The sequence below is a fragment of the Neoarthrinium moseri genome (genome assembly GCF_022829205.1).
Source record: "Neoarthrinium moseri strain CBS 164.80 chromosome Unknown scaffold75_Wmoseri_CBS_16480, whole genome shotgun sequence".
Lineage (NCBI taxonomy): Eukaryota > Fungi > Ascomycota > Sordariomycetes > Amphisphaeriales > Apiosporaceae > Neoarthrinium > Neoarthrinium moseri.
The window spans coordinates 145,604-168,360 of NW_026055189.1; the positions used below are offsets into that span (position 1 = coordinate 145,604).

Consider the following 22,757-nt stretch of genomic DNA (forward strand, 5'->3'; position numbering starts at 1 on the left):
CCAAAACGTCGATATAGGGGGGGATGCTCGATGCTAATTGGGCCGGGAGGAGCCGCGCTAAAAGTTGGGGCGACAGGTACTGTAACTTGAGTTTAGTTAGGGACGGAGGCCTGGGAGCCGGGAGCGAGCTTCGACGATAAGATGGGCAATGGGCGACACGTGCATCCTGTCTTGTCTTGTTCTTGTCTCGACATCCAACTTCACTTGACAACATCGCTCACAGCAACTGGTTGGCTGCATCCTCGCTTGTCTGATGAGCTCCGCGTCCTCCTCGTCGCCGTCACCGTCTCATCGTCGTGCAGCGCGGCATTGACGTTTCCAAGTGCATTGACTGCAATTCTGCCGGAGTCCAGACAGATAGATCATCGTGTCGTCTCTGGGAGCTGCCCACGCGCCAAACATGAATGGAACCACGGCGGAGGCACTGCCGCTCGACGCCGGTAAGGTCAACGCCCTCCCGGTCTCTCTGTCTTGAGATTGCCCTCGGCCCTCCCTAGATCCTCTACGGGACCGCCCGTGATCATCATGATGCCTTGTTGCTGACGCCGGCCTCCCCCCTCGGTACAGCCGACTACGACCCCATCGCCCACCTCAACCAGATCTTCGCCCACCCGTCGACCGTGTCCTCCGTCGCCCGCGTCTCGACCACGCTGCGCAGCCACCAGAATGCCCTGTCCTCCCAGATCGCCGCCCTGGAGCAGTCGCAGGCCTATGGGCCCGACAGCTCCCTCGAGCGCATGCAGTCGGCCCAGGCCGAGCTGGCCGGCCTGTTCAAGAAGATCGAGACGGTGCGCGCCCGCGCCATCCAGACCGAGCAGAACATCACCAGCATGACGGCCGACATCAAGCGCCTCGACGGCACCAAGCGCAACCTGACCCTGTCCATGACCGCCCTCAAGCGCCTGCAGATGCTCACCACCGCCTACGAGCAGCTCCGCGGCCTCGCCCGCACCCGCCAGTACCGCGAGTGCGCCGGCCTGCTGGCTGCCGTCCTGCAGCTCATGCGCCACTTCAACAGCTACCGCAGCATCGAGCAGATCGCCGCCCTGAGCCGCGGCGTCAACGATCTGCAGCGGGAGCTGCTCGAGCAGGTGTGCGAGGACTTCGAGATGGCCTTTGCCAAGGGCGAGATCGCCACCCGGAGGGCCACCCTGATCGAGGCCTGCGGTGTCATGGACGCCCTGGGCGACAGCGCCCGGTCGAGGCTCGTGACCTGGTACGTCAACACAGAGCTCCGCGAGTACCGCCAGGTCTTCCGAGGCAACGATGAGGCGGGCAGTCTGGACAACATCGGTCGGCGCTACGCTTGGTTCAAGAGGATGATCAAGGGGTACGAAGAGGAGCATGCCGCCATCTTCCCACCGCACTGGGCCGTGGGCGAGATGCTTGGCATGGCCTTCTGCGACGGCACTCGGGATGACTTCAAGGGCATACTCGAACGCAGCATGCGGAGAGTGGATGGCGCCAAGATCGACGTCAATCTACTCCTCAGCTGCCTTCAGGAGACGATGGACTTCGAGCAGGGCCTGGAGAGAAAGTTCGCCGACAAGCCGCGAGCCAGTATAGATACCATCAGCTCCGCCGACGAGAGGACGCAGAACTTCAACGGTTCGATATCCGTAGCCTTCGAGCCCTACTTGAGCCTATGGGTTGAATCGCAAGACAAGGCACTCGCGGCCATGATACCGAGATACAAAGCACAGCCGCTCATACCACCGGATGAGGAGTTCTCCCCGCAGGCCGTCATCGGCTCCGCCATTGAGCTCTTCCACTTCTACAAGGTCACTTTGTCACAATGCGCAAAACTGTCGACAGGCGACCGGCTGTTGGATCTGACCAAAACGTTTTCGAAATACCTAGACGAATATGCGCAGCAGGTTCTCCTGGCTATACTTCAGCAAAGGACGGGCCAAGCGGCGGCCTCGTTGGAGGATATAGTTCTCGTCATCAACACGGCCGATTTCTGGCACACCAACACGGGTCAGCTCGAAGATAGTATCAAGAAGCGGATCGATGCCGAGTTAGCGTCCAAGATCGACCTTTCATCGCAGGCCGACGCCTTCCTGGGTGTTGCCAGCGCTGCCGTCATGGCTTTGGTGAACAGGGTTGAGGCGGATTGCGAGGGTGCTTGGCGCGAAATGAAGAACACAAACTGGAGCAAGATGGAGAGTGTTGGGGACCAGAGCTCGTATGTTGGCGAGCTTCTGAGGCATGTCAACTCCCAGGCCGAGGAGATCCTGGCCGTTGTGACCAAGCAGCAGTTCGCCCGAGCCTTTGCGGATAACTTGGTGGAGCACCTCGCCAACACGTATATCGCGAATGTCGTCCAGTGTCGACCCGTCTCTGAAGTTGGCGCCGAGCAGGTGAGGCGCTCCTCCGCTGACCGTTGAAACTTGACCTTGCTGACTCCTTCTAGATGCTCCTTGATAAATACGTCCTCACCAAGGCCTTTGAGAATCTTCTCTCCCATCACAACACCTCTTCCACTCCTCACGTCCCCGCAGCGAGTTTCGTCAAGCGTGTCAATAGTGTAATGACCCGTATGGATCCCCTCCTCAAAACCCTCCAAGTCCGACCATCACCACCAGAGGGCCTTGTGCAGGCCTACCTCATCCACATTGGCGACAAGTCGGACACCAACTTCAAGAAAATCCTCGAGCTCAAGGGTGTTCGCAAGCAGGACCAGGGGCACTTGCTCGAGCTATTCCAGATTCACCGGGAGGGTTCCAGCAACGACAAGCTTGTTCAACAGAGCCCACTGCTCACGCCACTTCTGAACACCACGGGCATGGGCACTACGGTCGGCACTTTAAACACGAGCGCGGCCTTGACTGCCGCACAGGGTGCCGCAAGATTCGACGCCGCGAGCCTGGGGGAGAAATTGCTCAACGCCGCGAGGGATGGAGTAGAGAGGATCGGGACGCCGGCACAGCAGGGGACTAGCGGCCAACAGGCCACCATGAACGAGAATTTGAAGAACTTCGGCAAGTTTTTCCGCAGGGATATCGGCGGCTTGGGGGTCAGGTTTGGAAAGGGCAGTGCAGATGAGCAAGGCCGGTGACGGGAATGGAAACCCCCACTGCGTCCCTATATTGTAGTCGAGACACGCATTTAGAGGGCCTAGGTGTCCCAAATGATACCACGTTAAATTAAATTGGGGGAATGTTCAGCGCAGGTAGAGCCGCCGTTCTGCATGTCTGATGCTATAGGTTCAAGCTCAAATCACTGTTGCAAAGGCCAGTGATGACATCATAAACCAAGCTGCATATGGCCGCACGTCGTGTAAGTCGCCGGCCTCAAAGCTCGACCTTGGACTTGTGACAGGGCCTCGCCGCAACCTGTCGTATACATGGTGACCGTCGCATCTACCGGATTGGCTCTATTGGACCGAGCAGCCTCGATCACCTTTAGAATCGTTACTAGGTCCTGGCGCAGTTCTGTCCGTCTCCATCCCATCATCTCCTGTGCCACTGTTACCTCTTCTCGTCACCACAACCGCCAGTCAATCACGACCGCCAACATGTCGTGGATGGACTCGTGGAGCCGCCCCTCCAAGTCACAGTCGACTCCAGTGCCATTCTACCTTCTCCCTGGCGGGGAGCACACGCCTTATTGCCACTCGTGCGGGAGGGTAATCGGTGCGCGGAAGACGCACGCCGCAGCCAGCGCCGGGTCCGAGGGGCCCAAGTACTGCTCCGCACGATGCAGGGGCCATAGGCCGGGCAAGCTGGACCGGGAGATCGAGGCCATGTTCGTCCGCGCCCTGGCTGGAGAGCTTGAGGCCGGAGAAGACGGCGGCCGTGGGAGGGGCACGGCGGTCAAGCCTTCAGCGGGACAGAGGAAAGGGAAGAAAGCCAAGGGCGACCAAAGAGTCCTTATTGCATGCAGCACGGTGGAGGATGCTGTGTTCACCGGCGGCCGCGATGCTGATGATGGGTCCGCGCGGTCAGATACCCCGGAGCCCGGGATAGCGCCCCGGGATGACAGCGCCGTGAGCTCGGCTGCGCAGCCTCTGGACCTACCCCTCGAAGATGTCGAAGCCTTCTCGAGCTTCTCCGCACCAAATACCGGGTACGTCGACGGCGACGTACTCGCCCGCATGGCCATCCGCAGCGGGACGCGGGTGCGGCCGCCGCAGGACGTCTCGGAAGTCAACGGGAGCGTCGGCGGGGAGAAAGGACGGGCGGAACGGCTGGAGGAGAACGAGGAGATGCTGGAGAAGAGGCGGGCCGGACAGCGGCGGGCCAAGGAGAGGGAGATGGTCAAGTGTGCGGCCAGGCGGGGGGTGGTTTTCGGGTTCCTGGTCGGGGATGGAAATCAACAGGGGGAGCAGGGCAGACGCAAGTGTGAGGCTGTCATGAGTGGCAAGGTCGTCGAGCCGAGTTTTGCCAAGGGGGACTGGGCGGTTAGGTGGAGGGAGTAGAGATGAGAACTAAAGACGCATGTGTTACTGTATCAGCTATGTCCCAGCAAGTTCCATCGTGTCCTTGAGCACTTGCTTGAGTGAGTAACGTGTGAGATTTCACGTCACGCAAGGGGCAAGCCCAGGTGGTTCTTGGTGGGAACGGTCATAGACCATCTAAGCAGAGGGGATCCATCAAGGCAAGCAAACGCGTTGCCCCATTGCACTATTCTTCTATGAAATGACCAGGGAGAGCCTCTTACTGCTTGTCGGCGACCGGTTGCTCCCCTGATTCTGGTTGCCTGCCCTTTGATTTGAATCAAGTCGTCGACTTCTCAACAAGCAATGCTCCAATAGCCCAATGGTTAAGTGAGGGCAGCTGCTACTTCGTCCTGGGAACATATGACGTTTAAAAGCATCCCGGTCCTTGGCGCCGACACAAAACAGGCCCGTCGTGGTGAACGTTAATAACCAGAGATGTAGGCCATCAAGCGATGGCTGAACTCTTTTGTCAATTTTGCATCGTCCACAGTCTGCTTTGAGGCAAGAAGACAACTTAGATCTTAATCCTCACCTCTGATACTGTCTGGTACTTGTTCATTCATTTATCCTTTTCCTTTTAGTTTCCCTCAGTCCTTCTATGATGCTATGTGACTGGACTGAAGTCAACGCTTCCCGGGTCAAGGCCCTATACAAGAGACAGGGATCGTGATTTCTCCTCTCTTCTGTAATGTTAGAACATAAAAGGTGGTAAGTAGCAGTCACGGAGATAAATATTCCCAATGCGGACCCAAGACCATCATAGTTAACAGGAAGAAGGGTAGGAGAAGGCGGACGGGAGGGACACGGACATTGAAAAAGCTGACTCATGAGATGAGCTGTGTTTACTTGTTTCTCCCGGGGAATTGGGCTACGCACATGGACATGAAACGTTGTCACCAAGTTCGCGTTATCGTGTACATAATCTTTCAAAACGACGGAACCAAGAGCCGCAAAGAGAGTGTATGCCAAAACGGACGTTTGTTCTGACCTGTCCACTACAGGCAATTCATTGCTGAGACGCTAGCGTATGCGACAATCCTAGACGATGCAATATCAACGGCCACTGCCGCTGACCAAAACAGCCCGAACACCAGAGGGCTCACAGCTCACAGCCCCAGACACCGACCTATTATTAAGCCTATATCACATCTCATCGTGCCTGTAAAAAGAAACAACCACCGTGCCTCTACGAGCTGAGCAGATGCTCGATGGCACCCTGCACACTGCCGCCACTTCGTCGCAATGCAGCGACGTTTCTGTCAAAGTCGTAGAAACCCATGTCGTTCAGCTGCCTCAGTTGCTCTGCGTACCGCTCCTCCGGGGGTCGGTTGTCGGCGGGGGCCGGAGAACCCGAAGGCGGCGAGCCCATGCCCATCATCTGCATCATCTGTTGAAGTGCCTCGGGTGACATCGGCGGCATGCCAAAGGGGTTGGCGCCGGCGCCGGCGCCACCGGCCGGAGGCGGAGCACCGAAGAGAGAGGCGAAGGGGTTCGCAGCGGGGTTGGCGGGGTTGGAGGCGCTGTCGCCTTGGCCTGCCGCGGCTGCGCCTTGCGTGGTGGTGCCGCTTGCGTTGTCAGTCTGGGCACCCGCTCCAGGCTGTGCGCCGGCGGCAGGTTGAGCACCCATGCCCAAGGGGTTGAACATGGAGGCGAAGGGGTTAGCGGCTGCGCCGCCGCTACCACCGGCGCCGGGCATCTGGAGACCGGCCCAGAGGGACGGGTCGAAGAGGTTAGGTTGACCAGCACCGGCACCGGCTCCAGCACCAGCATTGCCGGCAGCGCTCGCGTCGGCAGGTGTGGTGTCGGTGACGCCGGGAGCCGGGAAGGCGTTCTGGCCGCCGGAGCCACCCTGCATCATCCGTTGAAAGCGGCGAGCACTGCGGATCGCCTCGGGGTTCGTCATCATGTGGCGGACCATGGGCGAGCGGAGGAGCTCGCGGGCGTTCGGTTGGTTGCGGAGGACGGGGCTCTGCTGGATCATCATGTCGATGAACTGGTCGTTGTTCAACATCTCGTTCATCTGCTGGGCGACGTTGGGGTTCTCCAGCATGCGGGCCATGGCCTCCTCGTCCATCATGGAGCCGACCATCTGGGGATTTCGACGTCAGTATGGATGTCGGTACAGTGAAGGAAGAGAGATACAGATATAAAATGGGTATGTATATATATATACGAGAGGAGCCAGAGGATAGAGAGGGGGTACTTACGCCTCCGTCGGGGCCAAACATGTCGGCTGATGGCAGATTCGTGAGGCCGGCATAGCGCGCACCGGTCAGGCCGGCCAGCGGGTTGTTGGCGGTGCCAGCGGCCATGTTGGTCGGGACCTGGGGGGCCGCGGGCGTGGCGGAGGAGGCGGGCGGCGCCGGGGTGGGATTGCTGGCGGCGCTCTTGACCAGGTGGACGGTGTTGCCCGACTTGATCTTGTATGTGCTCAAGGGCTCGTCGTTCTTCATGACACGGCCCGAATAGATGAGGCGCTGGCGCTCGACGGGGATGTTCTCGAAGTCGGGGCCAGCCAGCTTCGTCTTGAGGTCCAGCACGGTGGCGGCCTCGGCCATGGTGATGGTGTGGTTGCTGTCGCCCGAGGTCTTGACCTTGAAGGTGACCTGGGAGTCAGCCTGACCCTCTGCGTTCTCTGCCATGGTGGCCGGGTGGAAGGGCGTATGCGGGTAGGTAGGTAAGGTAGATAGGTAGGTAGGTAGGTCTTGCTGCTGCGAGCTGCTGTCTCCGGGGCGGATGAGATTCCGAGGTCACAAAGATCGGGCGCGCTGGCGTGGTGAATAAACGAATGCAACCAGACTCTCTATCGGTTGGTCGGTCGGTCGCTTGGTGGTTGATTTAGGCGCCACTCGCGACTGCGGCAAGGGTCGCGATAAGATACCTGTCGGGTCGCAAATGCCTAGAAGGAAACCTTGGCTCTGGAGAGTGCCTAGGCAGACTGGGGACCGAGGCGACGACGTGCCTAGAGCTTTTGAGACGCAAGTTTGGTGTCGTCGGGGGTTTGCGTCGGTGGAGGTCAAGGCAAGTAAGTAGTGAGCAGGTCAAGCCAAGCTGCCAGCCGTACGATGCGATGGATGGAGATGGAGGGGCACGCAGTTAGCTAGCGTCCAGTAGGGGTGGGTGGCATGGTGTGGATATACTACGTACGGATTCGCTCCCAGCTGGAGGCAACTAATAAGACGATGACGAAAGGAGCCAGAGCCAACACTCGGCGCTTGGGAGTTGCTCTCAGTTAACTACGGATTCACTGAGCGTCTCTTCCCGTCACCGGGCTGTGGTAACCCACAAACACGATGTATTCCCCAGAGTCCGTTCAGGAAATTCTGAGAAACAGTCTACACGTACAGAATTACTGTCGCGCAGCTCCGCTGAATCGGTTGGACTGGACTGGACTGGGCAAACAACCGCCCCCGGGAAGCCGTCGGGTCTCCCCCATTACCGATGACTTACACCTGCGCCGTGCTGTGGTTATAGTTACGTGTCCTGCACTGCACTGCACTGCACTGCACCGCATCCGTGGGCCATGATCGCACCGTCCACGTCCACCTGCAGTGAGTGACCAACCCGCTGGATGACCAACCCGGCGGACTGGTCAGCGGTCACGGCTTGAATCGTTGCTTCTCTTGGCATCCACTACCTTCTGGCAGGGACGGACCCATCGTAGCGCCAGTCATGACCCATCGGACCCCATCCAACATCGCCCGTCATCAGCTCCCCGACTGCCCGAGTCTGACCTACTAACCAACCTTCTGCCCACCCTGCCCACCGCAAATGAGGCCGCATGGATGCGCCATGCCCCGGCGGCGCTTTCGGGCGACCACCCCCCCCCTCCGACTTGCCGACCCCAGACAAGACCTGGACCCTCTGGCAAGTCTGGGGTCGTCCAGGCCTGATGAGACGGCGTTTGGCCAGAATCGGTCGCGGTGAGACGGGGCGCTGGGGCCCTGGCAAGGACCGCCTGAGTCCTCCGCTCACCTTTCTATCTAAAGGTGGTCTAGTTAGTCAGTCAACGCGGGCGTCAGTTGGTTAGGTACCTGTCCGCGCCTCCAGCTCCAAGTACCTCGGCATCTCACCTTCTCCAGCCGATCTTCGTCCATGGCTGGGGTTTGTACTGTAATCTGCAACGGTTGTTTTTGTACATACACACACTTTCCATTGCCCGGCTACTGTCAACATCGTGAATACTGCATAGGCCGCTCATAAGATTTTCTTTTCCTTACTTGAATCCATCAGCATTGGCCAATTGACCGCGATTGCCCAGCACACTCACCGGGCGGGCGTATAATATACGTACACGTATAAATAGATACTTGCTCTCATTTTCTACCGACTCCATAAACCACGATGCGGGGCATACAGGTGGCCAAATATGTCAAAGTGAGTGACCTTCATCTGCCTGCGATAGTGCAGTCATGAGCACGCTGTTCGGCAGACTGTTCTGACCATTCGAAAATAAATAAAGGGGCCGCAAGAGCTCAAGATCAACGAGCTGCCTGACCCGAAGCCAAGCCCCGATCAGTATGTCATCGAGGTTCACGCCGCAGCCACCAACTTCTTCGATATACTCCAGATCCAAGGGAAATATCAACACCAGCCGCGTAAATGATCCCACCCCTGAACCATCTCAGCGCTCTATACTAACCCGGCGCCTAGCCTTTCCCTGGGTCGCGGGCGCCGAGTTCGCCGGTGTTGTCATCTCTACTCCCGCATCCGTGAAGTCTCCCAAGTTCCCTGTGGGCAGCCGCGTCTTCGGCGGCAGTCAAGGCTCCTACGCAACCAAGATCCTCGCTACCGAGGTGCAGCTGCTCCCCGTGCCCGAGGGCTGGTCCTTCCGCGACGCGGCAGGGCTCTTCGTCACCGCCCCCACCAGCTACGGCGCCCTGGTCCTGCGTGCGGGCGTCAAGGCTGGCGACTACGTCCTGGTCCATGCCGCCGCCGGAGGTGTCGGGCTCGCCGCCGTGCAGATTGCCAAGGCCTTTGGCGCCACCGTGATCGCGACGGCGGGCACCCAGCGGAAGCGGGAGGTGGCAAAGAGCTTTGGCGCCGACCACGTCGTCGACTACCGCGATGACAAGTGGCCCGAACTCGTCAAGAAGTTGACCCCCAAGGGCAGGGGCGTCGACATCGTCTACGACCCCGTGGGCATGGTCGACAAGTCCACCAAGTGCATCGCCTGGAACGGCCGCATCTTGGTCGTTGGCTTCGCTGCCGGTACCATCGAGAAGGTCGCCATGAACAAGGTCTTGCTGAAGAACATCTCGCTCGTGGGCATCCACTGGGGGCAGTATTCCGTGCACGAGAAGGAGAGTGTGCCAGTCGTCTGGAACGGCATCATGCGGTTGGTCGAGCAGGGAAAGTTCAAGGGCACCGTCTTCTCGGACAAGGATTTTGTCGGTTTGGAGAGCATACCAGATGCCTTGGTAGCCCTAGGCGGAAGAGAATCGTGGGGCAAGGTCGTGGTCACGGTTCCGCAGGGGAGCGAAAGCAAGCTATGAGTGAGGTCAGGTATATATATATATTGAACGACCCGCTAGGGCAGTACAATCAGGTTCCCGTGCTTGCAATGTCCTTCATACATATACGCTATAACGCCATTTGTATCGTATGGGCGAACTGCATAGTGAAAAGGACCCGGACCGGGAGGGTTTCGTCCGTGATCAAGTGTTTCAAATGCTCAGTCCAGGCTCTCCTTCAGCATCGCATGGTCCCCATATCCCATATTCCGTATCTGAATCTGCATGCTCTCCAACACCCTCCTCTTCACTTCGCTCCCATCTTTGCCAAATATGTCCGTCTTCACGAAAGCCCCGTGCGAGCTGACGAACGAATACTTGTTCAGGATCGCCCACATCCGCTCCATCTCCGCCGGCGGCAGCGGAATCATGTTCGGAATGCTCCACATGAACCCGTAGCTGTTGAGGCCCTTCGGCCTCTCTCGCGCCTCGCCCAGCGCGTTGGCCTCCCAGCTCCCCAGCCCCGCCGGAGTCGTGATCAGCGTATCCGCCACCAAGAGGCGCCCCTTGTACAACAGCACCAGCGACCCGGGAAAGTGGCCACCTAATTTCAAGACACGGACACCCGCGCTCTCGCCCGCGACCGGCAGGTCCAGCTCTGCCTCTGTGATGAAACTCTGGTAGGACGACGACTGCGTAGTCCACTCCCTGTCCTCGTCTGCGAGGTAGACCGGGCACTGGAATGCTCGCGCCCACTCCAAATGCGCCGAGTAGTAGTGCGGGTGCGAGATGACGATGGCCTTCAAGCCGCCCAGGCCCGTGATCCTCTCGATCGTCTCCTCGTCCAGCAGCGTCACGCAGTCCCAGAGCACGTTGCCGTTGGGTGTCTTGACCAGAACCGCCCGCTGGCCAATGGCAAACTTGGGCTCTGTGACGATGGAGACGAAGTCCGGGTCCTGACCGGCGCTGCTGGTGGCCGGGCCGGAGGGGAGAGGGTAGAAGACGTTCCGATGGCTGGACCGGACGGCGTCCAGCGTGGTAAAGGACTGACCGGTCGGGGGCGTGAACTGCCGCGGATCGTCACAGATAAAGCACGTCTTGACGGCCTGGGCATCCGAGGTTGGGAACTGCGTCCCGCACGTTGAGCAGATGAGCCACGAGCCCGTGCGGCTAGGGTCGTAGACGGGTTCCTCTGATGCCATCTTTAGAGAGAACAAAGCGTGGCTTCACTTGCGATACAGCAGCTTCCTCTGAGGTTGGGTCGGCCTTGCTTATAGTGTTAGTATCTGGACATGCTTATGTGATCGGCGGTATTATATGCCGGTATGATATCGAACTTACATGATCCCTAGATGCGCCGTCTCCGGGGTTCGGTGCTGGCCTTATAGTGGGGTAATTGTGTCAAGAATGGGGGTTAACTAGTGGGTTGGCGTACATTAGGTAGGCCGGTTCAAGTGCTCAATGTTGCTAAACCCTCGCTCCGTTGGCTCTGAACTTCTAATTACCTAGGTACGCAGCGTATGTATACTACTTGGACGACCGCTGGCTTAGTAGCAGGTTATACTTTTTCTATCTATAGAATGACACGGCAGCTTGGACCGCGCATAACTGCTATGGAAAGAAACACTCGTATGTAGTGAAACTTGTAGAAAGTTAGGCTGAGTAAGGTAGCCGATATCGTTCCCAAGAAACTTGCAGCCATGAAACTACCAACCTAGGCATGGACATAACAAGTTGGTCTGCAGAGCCTCTCCCGTCGCGTGGCCAATCCAATGTCGTCTCGTCGCCTAGCTCTAGGTTGCGGCTATCAGCGGTGCCGTCAATTGGGTTGCGCCGGGGCGCCAGGCGGGTTTGCGCGTTTCCAGGGGTGCTGATAAGTGCGGGGGCCCTCTCCGATAGTTATCTACCACCAACCTCGTCTCTGTTCGTTCCTATCACGGCGAGGGGACAGCTGTATATAAGCTCCACCTCGGTACCCGAGCCCTCGGTTCCGCCTTATTCTTCGCTGTTCTGGATGAACAATTATCTCTTTTCCTAAACCTCCATAACCGAGTCCGGTGAAAATGACCTCGTACTTCCAACACAGGCGTGACTGGTGAGTTGTCGCCCCGCGAACACCAGAGAGGTAGACAGACCAGCTTCTCACCACATTGCAGCCAGTTCAAGAAAAGGGAACGGGACGATAGAATTAGAGGCCTGACACAGTATCATGGGCCTTTCACTTCCTTCGATCGTGAGGTTATCGATAGACCCATTGAAGGTCTGGTTCAGGATGTCCATAGCGGCGTGCTTCAGCCTATCGACATCCTACGCACCTACGGTAGGGTGGCAGTCAAGGCTCAAGAAAAGACCAACTGTGTCACCGAAGTGATGCTGCAAGAAGCCGAGGGTTGGATCAAGGACGGGTCTGTGAATCTCAAGGGCCCCTTGGCGGGCATCCCCGTCAGTCTGAAAGATACCATCGTAGTCGGCGGTTTCGACACAACGGTTGCTTATAGCGGATTCGTTGGCAACAAAACGACCCAAGACGGGCCCGTTGTCAGGCTGCTCAAGGACGCCGGAGCTGTTCCGTACGTGAAGACCAACTTGCCCATCACAATGCTGAGCTTTGAGTCAACCAACGACGTCTGGGGCCGATGCACAAACCCGTATAACAACAAGTACTCTCCGGGAGGCTCCACCGGCGGAGAGGCTGCGTTGCTTGCGCTTGGCGGGCGGATTGGCGTTGGCAGTGATGTGGCAGGGAGTGTGAGGGTCCCGGCCCACTTCTCTGGTATCTACAGTCTTCGATGCTCAACCGGGCGCTGGCCCAAGTTGGGATTCCGCACTAGCATGCCCGGCCAGGAGGGCGTTCCGAGTGTCTACTCACCCATGACAAGAACCTTGAACGACCTGACCTACTTCACGCGGGCCATGGTTGGGATGCAACCATGGAAGTATGACCCTTCGGTGCATCCGCTAGCATGGAGGCCGGAGATCGAGAAAGAATTCGCTGCCAAATCCAAGCTTCGCGTCGGCATTCTGAGAACCGATGGTGTCGTAGACCCGAGCCCAGCCTGCGAGAGGGCTCTAAAACAGGTTGAGTCTGCTCTCAAGGCGGAAGGCCACGAGATTGTGGAAATCGACCCCCCTTCATGCTACGAGGCTTTAGTTATTGGCTCGCACTTACTCAACGCAGATGGTTGCCAGATGTTCAGGTCATTCTTCCGCACTGGCGAATGGAACGACCCGGGTGCTCGCCAGATGGAGTGGCTGATGAACCTACCAAGACCCTTGAAGTATGTCTATTATCTATGGGTCAAGTACGTCCGGAGAGACGACATATGGGCCGGTCTCATCAGGGGCTGGCACCAAAAGAGTGCTTTTGAGAACTGGAAACTGGTCGCAGAACGAGAAGCGTACCGAGTGAAGTGGTTTGAATGGTGGAACAGCGTCGACGTTGATTTTCTCCTGACGCCACCAAATGCAACCCCGGCCGTGCCACACGATGGTATGAGTGACGCTATCAGTAGCTGTGGTTATACTTTCTTGTTCAATGTCGTAAGTGATTGTTTATGGATATCCAGTAGTTTGATACTGATTTCTGGTAGCTCGACTATTCGGCCGGCGTTATGCCCGTAACTCACGTCGACAAGGACTTGGACAAGCTTCCCAAGGGTTTCAACCTCAAAAAGCTCAATGGCGTTGCTCAAGGTGCTTACAAGCTATATGATGCCGAAGCGATGCACGGTCTCCCGGTTGGTGTGCAGATTGTCGGACGCCGTCTTGAGGAAGAGAAGGTACTGGCAGTTATGAAGAGAGTGGAGGATGCACTGGGCGAAAGCAAGTATCAACAACTGGATGTTGATTGAACCATTCTCAAGCATCGTTACCGGCATCAGGTATCACTGTACTGGTAGCCTACTCATTATAAAGAGAAATTGAATGAACGCCATCTAATACCCTAACTCGATCTGGTGTTAGGAGAATCAACGTTGAATACCACGACCTGGGAGCTTAGTAGGCAGAGACCCATCCACCATGATTTTTGAGGACTGGAGAAGAATTTCCAACGGGCCATAAGACCCTAATAGACTAAGCAATCCTAGTGTGCATCTTGGAGGGTCCGATGGTTTGTTATTCACGAGCAATCCTTCAGTGCAGACCAAGAAACCGAAGCACCCAAAGAGAACACAATAGTTTTTCACTCTTTTCCATGGCTTCATACCATTTATAGGCGGATTTTCTCATTGAACCTTGATCGGACGTCCCCTACAACTCCTGTCCTGTGCCCGTAGAGGCTCCGAGATCGGACAGTTCGAGCCGATTTCCCCACACTGGTAGATAGTATATTAGTCCAAGGGTCGCTTTATACTTGCACTTCAACATTCTGCAATTCAATCATCAGTCCACTTTCGATCCTGCTGCTCGGCTTGATAAGTCATATCAATCACTGGTACTCCCAAGATTATCCAACAGGGTCATCGTGTGAACACTGCCATAATATGTCGCAGACCAAAAGCGACCACTGGTCTTCGGAGGTATGTATATATATCGTCTGGACACACAGAGTCGGTGACCTTGTGCTGACTAGATACCAAAAAACTAGTCCTATCAGAAGTCAGCGTCTTTCGTGCCCAAACTAGCGACCAAGATCCTCCAATGGCTTGACCCCAGGCCGGACGACATCGTCCTAGATATTGGATGTGGCGGTACGCAATGGAATCTTTCGGCAACGAACGCGCAGCTAAACAAATCGACGTAGATGGAGTATTGGACCTAAAGATTGCGGAGATACTCTCTCAGGGCAGTGGTAGAATCTATGGGACGGACTCGTCCCCAGCCATGATCAAAGCTGCTGAGAAAACTGCTCAGGGGCTAGGCGTTACACAGTGTACTTTTGAAGGTATTGTTCGCTTTTTCCTGCGTAAAAATTTAAATCTAGAAGCCCAGTACAATGACTGACATGTGATCTAGTGGTTGATGCACTCGACATTGCTAGGACATCATCAATTGAAAAAGCCTCTTTCAGCAAAGCCTTCTCCAACGCGGCCATGCACTGGATTCTCACCTGCCCTCAGTCCAGGAAAGAGGACTTTTTCGCTGGAGTCAGAGACGCCCTCGTACCAGGTGGCATCTTTGCTTTCGAGATGGGTGGCCTTGGTAACGTGTCAGAGATGCGTGCCGGTCTCCTCATGGGCGTGGCGCGGCGCGTCGGCATGCAGAAGGCGCTGCAGGCGGACCCGTGGTTCTTCCCTGACGAGAAATGGGCGACGGAAATCATGGAGCAGACGGTGGGGGGATGGAAAGTGGAGAGAGTCGAGAGGGAGTGGCGGCCCACGCCAGCTGACGAGGGTGGCGTAGAGGGGTGGGTGAAGCTGATGGGCAAGCGGTTCTTCGAGGTGGTTCCGGAGGAAGAAAGGGAGGATTGTATTAACGAGGTTGTCGAGGTTCTGACTGAGGTGTGCCGCAACCCAAGTGGTGGCTTCACATTCGGATACGTCAGGTTGCGGGTACTGGCCAGGAAATTGTAATGGCTAAGTGGCAGAAATTTCACACCATACGCCTCATATCATATAAGGGGGACAAGCAAAACAATATTTGCGACTGCGCTATTTGCCGTGCATATTGTGTGGTCAATTTGGCACAGACACAATTAACATTACGACATAATTCATAATTGCATGTTCCCTCCTTCCCCATTATTTACCCTGGTAGCACTATCATCTTAAATCGGTATGGATAAATACACCGATTTACTTCGATTGGAGTGTAGCGGGTTGGCTTCATGACAACAAAATCGTGGGCTCATGTGGGGACTTTGTATTTGGGCAGATATGCTATCCATTTAGGGATACTTTCCATATGAACTGGTACTAGATGCTCATGTCCACTTTTTGCATTAATTTCTTTCACAAAACTGTCTGAAACGGAAAGACAGTAAACGAACCACTGCAGCTGTGATAATGGCCCAGATCCGTGAGATCCGCTCAAAGTCATGTCCTAAGCTTGTATTCCCTTCTGTTGGCCCAATCACAGCTCGATTGACTCGAAAGTCTCAATGCCACACTTGCCATGCTGGGTGTAGCTTTGCCACACTCCCTCTCCAAAGCAAAATCACCCATCAGAGACTGTCCAGTCAATAGGCTCTCCATATGTTGCAGTTTGTAGTTGATATACGCTTCCGTTGTCATGTTCATTCGTAATGTTTCTTGTAATGTCAGAAGTCGTTAACTTGCGGCGGAAATCACCGAGGCGGTTGACCGAACTTTCTTCGGGAATTCTTTGGGCCCGACCGCTGACATCAGGCTTAAAAGCATCGCAAAGTAGGCTGTTGGTAGAATCATCGGTGACGGCAGAGGACGCCGCACCCCTCATCACATCTGAAGAGGCTCCTCTCATGAAATTCTCGGGATTATGTGGTTCCGTAAACCCCACTCTCGAGGGCGAAGAGAAGTAGTCGGCAGCTTGTTTGCTACCGAGAGAATGCTCATCGACATCAGGTGTTGTGATCCACGACTTCTTGACCGCAGATGAGGCGCCCAAATCGGTAGTATTCGAGAAGTCTTTGTTGGTATGCGGTCGGGTCTCCCATGATTCTTCGCCGAGAGTCAACCAACAGTAGATGTCTGAAAAGAAATAGAGCCTGTCCATTAGCACTACTGCCCACCATTTACGTTTGCACCAAGGGAATTTCTGGAAAAACCCCGCAATGTCCTTGAGATAGAGGTAGGTGTTGAAAAGAAAGATGACAGAACTGTAAGACATGATGTTAGTTTCATAGGCGAGAAAAGGAGCAACAGAGAACTCACGCCAAGCGGGGTGCAGCCTTGAAGGATTTGAGTTGTGCAATCAGGCGAACCCATGATAAGATAGGTGTGAGCATTCCTTCCACCATCTTTCTCGCCATGTAAGGAGTCTGTATTCTCATGGCGTGCCAACCTGGTTCGAACAGTAGACACGTCAGGCGAAGACGTAGGCCACTACGATACCAGCGTTTCAGTTGACTAGAAAAGCCCGAGTCGGACCTCAAAGACGTCTCAACGACGGCCGCTGCGGTATGCTGAATGGCGAGCTTCCATTTCTTCGGTCTGATGCCAGGATTCATCGGCATATTCCCATTTTGGTAGTCTAATAAGCCGGCGTTAAGTCGGTGCATGTGGTGGTCCAGCTGGTGATAAAACAGGACCCAGCGAGTGATAAAGCTGTCGTCACCAGAGTTAGTGCGCTTACCCATCCACGTCTCTTTACTGAAGGCGTCTTGGAACTCGGAGTCTCGCAAGATCTCGCTGCGTAGTAACATGGTGACTCCCGACACGCAGAAATTGATGCCACCATCGGCAGCGAAAGCACATTTCATGCCTCCATCTCGCCTCTCGCGCATGCGGAACGCAGCGACTTCCCAATGGGTGATAATCTCTGGTCGCCTTCTATGCTCCGGAATGTAGGATCTGAAGAATTGGAATTAGTCATAACACACGCACTCAACACACCAGGGCAAAAAAATTGCTAACCAGGTGCGGACTATAAAAGCCTGGTGGTCATGAAGACTTACTTTATGGGGCCCCCGACCAGCCCAACATCATCGTCCTGGAATGGGGCCAAGAGGTTCAGAAGTGTCATATCGCTCTTCCAGAATGCATCGTCGTCAACCAAAGCCAATATCCTCCCACTGCTCTCGTTGACGCCCTTGATGAGCTGGTCTCGCTTGTTCACATGCTCGACGGTCAGAAACTTGATGTTGGTGCTGCCGGGATCAACGTCTGCGATGAGTACTCGGAGTGACTTCTCCAGATCTACAGTGGTGACGAAAATGATTTCAAGGGGCTTGTTGGTAAGCCAGACACGAAAACATTTCTTCACGGATTCGTCGAAGTCGATCGTGGGCACAATGAGGCTGACATCGGATTCATCGAAAATGCGGTCGTTCTCGGAGGGTAGGGACCAGGGAGTGTACTTATTTGTGTAATACTGGCGCATCCAGTCTTCGTAGGCGTCCCAAGCACTTCAGAAAGGGCAGTCAGCTGCGATACTTTCGGGGATTGGGGCTAACAGTGGTTGACAAAAGGACCGTAACTATTAGAACTGAGAGGATCAGAAATGGATTCAACCTACCAAAAGACGCCGAGAAGAAATGGCCAAACCTTGCTGCTTCCCGAGTTTGACATGTTTTCCAGTGTTGCTAGCGTTTTAAATATTTCGGCCAATCTGCAGTAATGACCGCAAGAGTCAGCTAAGATACCGAGCACAGCAGCATAAACAAGGAACTTGTCTACTAAATTTGGAACAGCCCCAATATATACATGAAATAAAATTAGGCATTCACTTCATGGTTTCTCTAATCAGACTGGTGACAGCTTCGAATGATTCACGTCCAGTTGCAGGATGTGCAACCCATATTTGGCTACTTTCGAACCCGCGTGAATCAAGGCTCAAAGTTCCTGTCCCAAAACCAGGCCAGTATGAAGCAGAAGGGCGTATGAGCGTAAGTGAATGATTAACCTGATGATCCTAAGACTAACTGCTGGAACTCCTGGTAACCTATTTCCATCCTGTTGGCATTATCGACGCTGACAAGAAGACATCCTATATCATTCATTTTGTGCACTCTATCAAAAATGTGCCAATGTATTGGACCTGAGCTTTGTTCAAGCATCTGGCCCTGCAATAGTTTGCCTGGCCCTGTGGCTTGTTACTTACTTCATGTTATGTCGGATCGAAACCTTCAAGTGTTTCTATTTTTGAAAGTGCAGGTGGTATCCATGCCACCGGCACATAAGTATCGAGCAAGTAAAATGATTGGGCCACCCAAGAAGTTCCGTGGCGATCACCGTTTGGACTTTGCGATTTCTCAAGTCTATACTGTCGCCACTAGCTTACGACCATTGGCAGTATCCGATGCCACGTCGTAGTCTCGTATTCATTGAAGGGTTGGGAACAGCTCGCGCATGAAGAAGCAATCTTTAACAGCATTTCTCTGCTGGTGTCAGTCGTGACGTGCGTGCAAAAGAAATCATTCTAGTGGAGTCTTAAAGGCTGTCAAGAAAACCCAGCCACCAGCGCCCCATTGCGCCATCACGTTAAAGACGCATAACCGACTATCTATAGCGGCGCAAATTCCTCTTGACTTCCCGAAATGCTACTGGCTGGACGCTTCTCCTCATGCGTAGCCCGACGTCTCCGCAAATGCACCTGACATCGAGCTGGCTAGGCCCTAGTTCAACAGTGTTATGTATAGGCACGTTTTGGCCGAGCAACCCCGGCCCTACCATCCGTTTGACCCCGCATCATTGGTAAGCCAAATGGCATATACCTACCCGGTATAGGAGCGCGGCGAGAAGCGAATATTAAAGCCCCAAATCTCTGATTGGACAGAGGGTTCGACATATGGCGATGTCCTATCATCCCTTGCATCGACACCGTCAAACCTAGGATCGCTTGCTAACGGCTGAAGCCCTCGTTCTCAAGCCACGAGCCCAAAACCGATTTTGTTGTCTGCAGTATTTGCTTTCTCACGGAGAAATCCAATAATACCCCAACATTTGCGTCGGACCCCGCTGTCGACAACTGCCTTGATTTCGGGCACTTCCGGGGGAGTCTTACGCCTGTGTCATACTGCATGACAGGCATACCGTTGCCGAGGCGCCCTCGCCTAAGGAAATCAGACCACAATAGGCGTCTGGCATGTCGTTGGATTTGACTCTCTGAACATACCGTTCTTACTTAGTTTGATCGACTATATACATCCCGGACTGGGAATGAATGGATTACACAAAATTGGTCATAGCTGAGAGGGACTAGCATGTTGTGACGGGACACGCGTGAAAACAAATCAGCATTTCAAATTGCTGGTTACAAGTCTAGTTCGTAAATGGTCTCACTCTTGGCTTTCTGCACAACGCATCGGTCCCGTTCGGGATTTTCTGCAGGTTTTAGATTCTCGTTTTTTGGCTCAGCTCCTGGCTGGCTGGCTACACAAGCTCCTCGATACGCAGCAGCTCACCGCAGGAGATGGGCTCCGAAGGATGCTGACCTCGCATATACGGGCCGCCGCACAACAATTGACACCACACTCGGTAGACCAGGAACGCATGCACCCCAAGAACGCGTACTAGTGAGGCTTATTGACCGCCAGCCACTAGTAACCCAGGATCGGTCAGCGTTGCAATGGTCTAAGGCAGGGCCAGCTGGGCCGATCAGCCTCAGCCTGCATTTGGAGACGTCCGGGCGTCGCGACTGGTCCGGGATGATCCCTCGAATACTTGTCGTATGCATGCGGCCGTTTGGAGAGCCACCCAGAGACCGAGGTCGAATGATGATGAACATGATCTCTGCCACCATGCATTCAAGTTGTGCTGCCGCGCATAACTATATCAATTGACATGGATTTAGGAAAAAGGAACCATATTGCGAACCGGTGGGTTTTCAAATGAGCGGGAGTCTGCAACTATGATGCTATCTAAAAACAGAACGGGCAAACGCTTGAGAACCATACGGCTGGTTCATGCACGGATAGAAGCAGGACAACAAGAGCATCTTGGATCAAGATGCGAATTTTCGAAAGCCAGCGAAGCGAAGCGTCCGAGGGTCTTGGCCCCAAGTTTCCGGGTGCCATTTGTCCCTGAATCCGAACCGAACAGAATCCACAGCCTGGCGAGGCTTCCACTCGGAAGCGTAGCGCTGGTTGCACCAACACGTTGTGTACGGGAAGCATTGAAGCTGTGAAATCGAGCTACGGGATCCTAGTGAACAAGATTGTCGTGCAGGCCCACCTTCGTTCTATTTTTCGGGTTTCTGTCCAGGAGACGAGAGGTTGATCAACAACGATCCCGATGAGGTCTCTTTCGTAAGTGTCAGCTGCTGCTGTCAGCGCAGTCCGAGTAAAACCCACCAACCCGAGTAGAAACACGTAATGCCAACTTTCTGAGGCAATGATCGTCAACTCGGAGATTCTGCAGCTGCATGATGCAGCCATCGACGTGGCCCAGCCACTCAGGGAGAATGTTGTGGCGTGAGCTTGGTTGCCGGTTTAGAGCGAGTTGGAAGGATGTCCTGTTTGCGAATATGGCTTCATGTACATATATAAAGGGTAGAAGAGGTCTATAATAACATGCTCTACTCACCCTCAATCTCTCTTCAACCCACAAGAGCCTGTGTGCACCTGTCCTTCACTACTTCAGCCCAAGTCCTCTCGTTCTACAATTGCCCTAGTAGATCACTCGCTGTCCAAGATGATGTATAAAGCTGGTTCTCTCCTCCTTGCCTTGAGGTGAGTATCAATCCCGCCAGAATTCTTTCGGGCATATGTCTAAGACCAATATAGCACTCTGGTTGCTGCCAAACCCGTGCCTGGTGATGGTGGTTATGGCGGTGGTGGAAAGACTACCTGCGCCCCGAGCACTGTGACAGTCACCAACGGCGGATATGGGTATGGCAAAGTAAGGAGGCCCTGTCTGAGCATACGTGGGCCTATCAACTAACTAGACCGTAGACTGTTACAGTCACCAGCTATACTACAGTCGTCTCCACCATTGGAACCACAGTGACAGAGAAGGGTAAGTTATCCATGACATAATTACGAACCTCTACGGAGGCAGCTGTATCTATAGAGCATGGTCTGACGTCTTTGACAGGGCCTGGATACACAACCACCGTTGGGACCACAGTGACTGAGAAAGGTAAGTCTTGTCATGGACATTATTGTAGGGAGAGCACCAAAGGCTGATTCAATTTCCTTGGCCAGGACCCGGGTACACCACCACAGTCACCGAAAAGGGTAAGTCTAGTGTCGGGCGTCATTGTGCGAGAGAGCTAGATGCTGATTATATGCCTTCTTGGATAGGACCCGGCTATACAACCACCGTTCCTATTACCGTGACTGGACCTGGCTACACCACCACCGTTGTTAACACGGTGACCGAGAAAGGTGAGTCCCGAACACTGCTGATAAAACTCTGCATAGACAACGACGAACCTAGACCCAGGCTGATATAATTCTGTTGATAGGACCCGGCTACACAACCACTGTCCCTGTCACTGTAACTGGACCGGGTTACACAACTACCGTTGTCAACACGGTGACTGAGAAAGGTAAGTTCAGACGCTAGTAAATCTCCATCTCTAAACTGGCGGTGATTAAACGTAGAGGCTGACACCATTTTGTTCTTAGGACCCGGCTACACAACCACTGTCCCCGTTACTGTAACTGAAAAAGGTGGGTTCATCCGCGGGTATTCTTACATCTACAACCAGACGATGACAGACGCAGAGGCTAACATAATTCGTTTCTTAGGACCCGGCTACACAACCACCGTCCCCGTTACTGTGACTGAGAAAGGTGAATCCGTGCACCCGTATTGCTACATCACTATACAAGCAACAAAAAACCTGGACTCTAGGCTGACACTACTCGTTGATTAGGGCCCGGCTACACAACTACCGTGGTTAGCACGGTGACCGAGAAAGGTAAGTCCATACGCTCTGGTTGCTACGCCTCCAAATGCGAAAGGCCATGGCTAGAAGCTGACTCACTCGTTTGGTAGGATCTGGGTACACCACCACTGTCATAAACACGGTTACTGAGAAAGGCAAGTTCTTGTTCTACATCCCCGAGCTAGACAACGTCCAAGTTGGAGGCTAACCCCACTCGTACTGTAGGACCTGGCTATACCACCACTGTCCCTGGACCGACAGTTACTAGTGTTACGACTGTGACCGAGAAAGGTGAGCACATATTCTGTTCCGAAAACAAGTTGGACTGCACTATGTTCAGAGACATCCGATTGCTCCTATATATTCCTGCGAAGAAACCGGATTCTAACTCCGCGTGGCTTGATAGGACCCGGATACACTACTACCGTCCCCGTCACTGTCACTGTCAC

The 22,757-nt window shown here is 54.6% G+C and overlaps 9 protein-coding genes across 9 annotated transcripts; 6 read left to right on the top strand and 3 right to left on the bottom strand.

Moving 5' to 3' along the window:
• Positions 1-400: 400 nt before the first annotated feature.
• Positions 401-3,061, top strand: JN550_011896 (uncharacterized protein; the record flags this gene model as incomplete). The annotated part of the gene is made up of 3 exons (XM_049310311.1): positions 401-445; positions 498-2,363; positions 2,417-3,061. 3 exons carry the CDS (start codon positions 401-403, stop codon positions 3,059-3,061), a joined length of 2,556 nt encoding a protein of 851 aa, XP_049166178.1.
• Positions 3,062-3,520: 459 nt separating this feature from the next.
• JN550_011897 (uncharacterized protein) lies at positions 3,521-4,423 on the top strand (the record flags this gene model as incomplete). Its single annotated transcript, XM_049310312.1, has 1 exon — positions 3,521-4,423. The coding sequence occupies one exon, from the start codon at positions 3,521-3,523 to the stop codon at positions 4,421-4,423; it is 903 nt and encodes a 300-aa protein (XP_049166179.1).
• Positions 4,424-5,630: 1,207 nt separating this feature from the next.
• Positions 5,631-7,086, bottom strand: JN550_011898 (uncharacterized protein; the record flags this gene model as incomplete). Its single annotated transcript, XM_049310314.1, has 2 exons — positions 5,631-6,533; positions 6,652-7,086. 2 exons carry the CDS (start codon positions 7,084-7,086, stop codon positions 5,631-5,633), a joined length of 1,338 nt encoding a protein of 445 aa, XP_049166180.1.
• Positions 7,087-8,788: 1,702 nt separating this feature from the next.
• JN550_011899 (uncharacterized protein) lies at positions 8,789-9,939 on the top strand (the record flags this gene model as incomplete). The annotated part of the gene is made up of 3 exons (XM_049310315.1): positions 8,789-8,821; positions 8,907-9,042; positions 9,098-9,939. The coding sequence occupies 3 exons, from the start codon at positions 8,789-8,791 to the stop codon at positions 9,937-9,939; spliced, it is 1,011 nt and encodes a 336-aa protein (XP_049166181.1).
• Positions 9,940-10,118: 179 nt separating this feature from the next.
• Positions 10,119-11,099, bottom strand: JN550_011900 (uncharacterized protein; the record flags this gene model as incomplete). The annotated part of the gene is made up of 1 exon (XM_049310316.1): positions 10,119-11,099. The coding sequence occupies one exon, from the start codon at positions 11,097-11,099 to the stop codon at positions 10,119-10,121; it is 981 nt and encodes a 326-aa protein (XP_049166182.1).
• An 861-nt stretch (positions 11,100-11,960) lies between these two features.
• Positions 11,961-13,748, top strand: JN550_011901 (uncharacterized protein; the record flags this gene model as incomplete). The annotated part of the gene is made up of 3 exons (XM_049310317.1): positions 11,961-11,992; positions 12,054-13,437; positions 13,488-13,748. 3 exons carry the CDS (start codon positions 11,961-11,963, stop codon positions 13,746-13,748), a joined length of 1,677 nt encoding a protein of 558 aa, XP_049166183.1.
• Positions 13,749-14,381: 633 nt separating this feature from the next.
• On the top strand, positions 14,382-15,410 carry JN550_011902 (uncharacterized protein; the record flags this gene model as incomplete). The annotated part of the gene is made up of 4 exons (XM_049310318.1): positions 14,382-14,417; positions 14,486-14,588; positions 14,642-14,782; positions 14,854-15,410. 4 exons carry the CDS (start codon positions 14,382-14,384, stop codon positions 15,408-15,410), a joined length of 837 nt encoding a protein of 278 aa, XP_049166184.1.
• Positions 15,411-15,993: 583 nt separating this feature from the next.
• JN550_011903 (uncharacterized protein) lies at positions 15,994-18,044 on the bottom strand (the record flags this gene model as incomplete). Its single annotated transcript, XM_049310319.1, has 4 exons — positions 15,994-16,633; positions 16,689-17,327; positions 17,432-17,881; positions 17,992-18,044. 4 exons carry the CDS (start codon positions 18,042-18,044, stop codon positions 15,994-15,996), a joined length of 1,782 nt encoding a protein of 593 aa, XP_049166185.1.
• A 3,063-nt stretch (positions 18,045-21,107) lies between these two features.
• Positions 21,108-22,516, top strand: JN550_011904 (uncharacterized protein; the record flags this gene model as incomplete). Its single annotated transcript, XM_049310320.1, has 11 exons — positions 21,108-21,145; positions 21,200-21,314; positions 21,368-21,431; positions 21,510-21,554; positions 21,620-21,652; positions 21,719-21,802; positions 21,883-21,966; positions 22,046-22,090; positions 22,169-22,213; positions 22,297-22,341; positions 22,419-22,516. The coding sequence occupies 11 exons, from the start codon at positions 21,108-21,110 to the stop codon at positions 22,514-22,516; spliced, it is 696 nt and encodes a 231-aa protein (XP_049166186.1).
• Between the last annotated feature and the right edge of the window lie 241 nt (positions 22,517-22,757).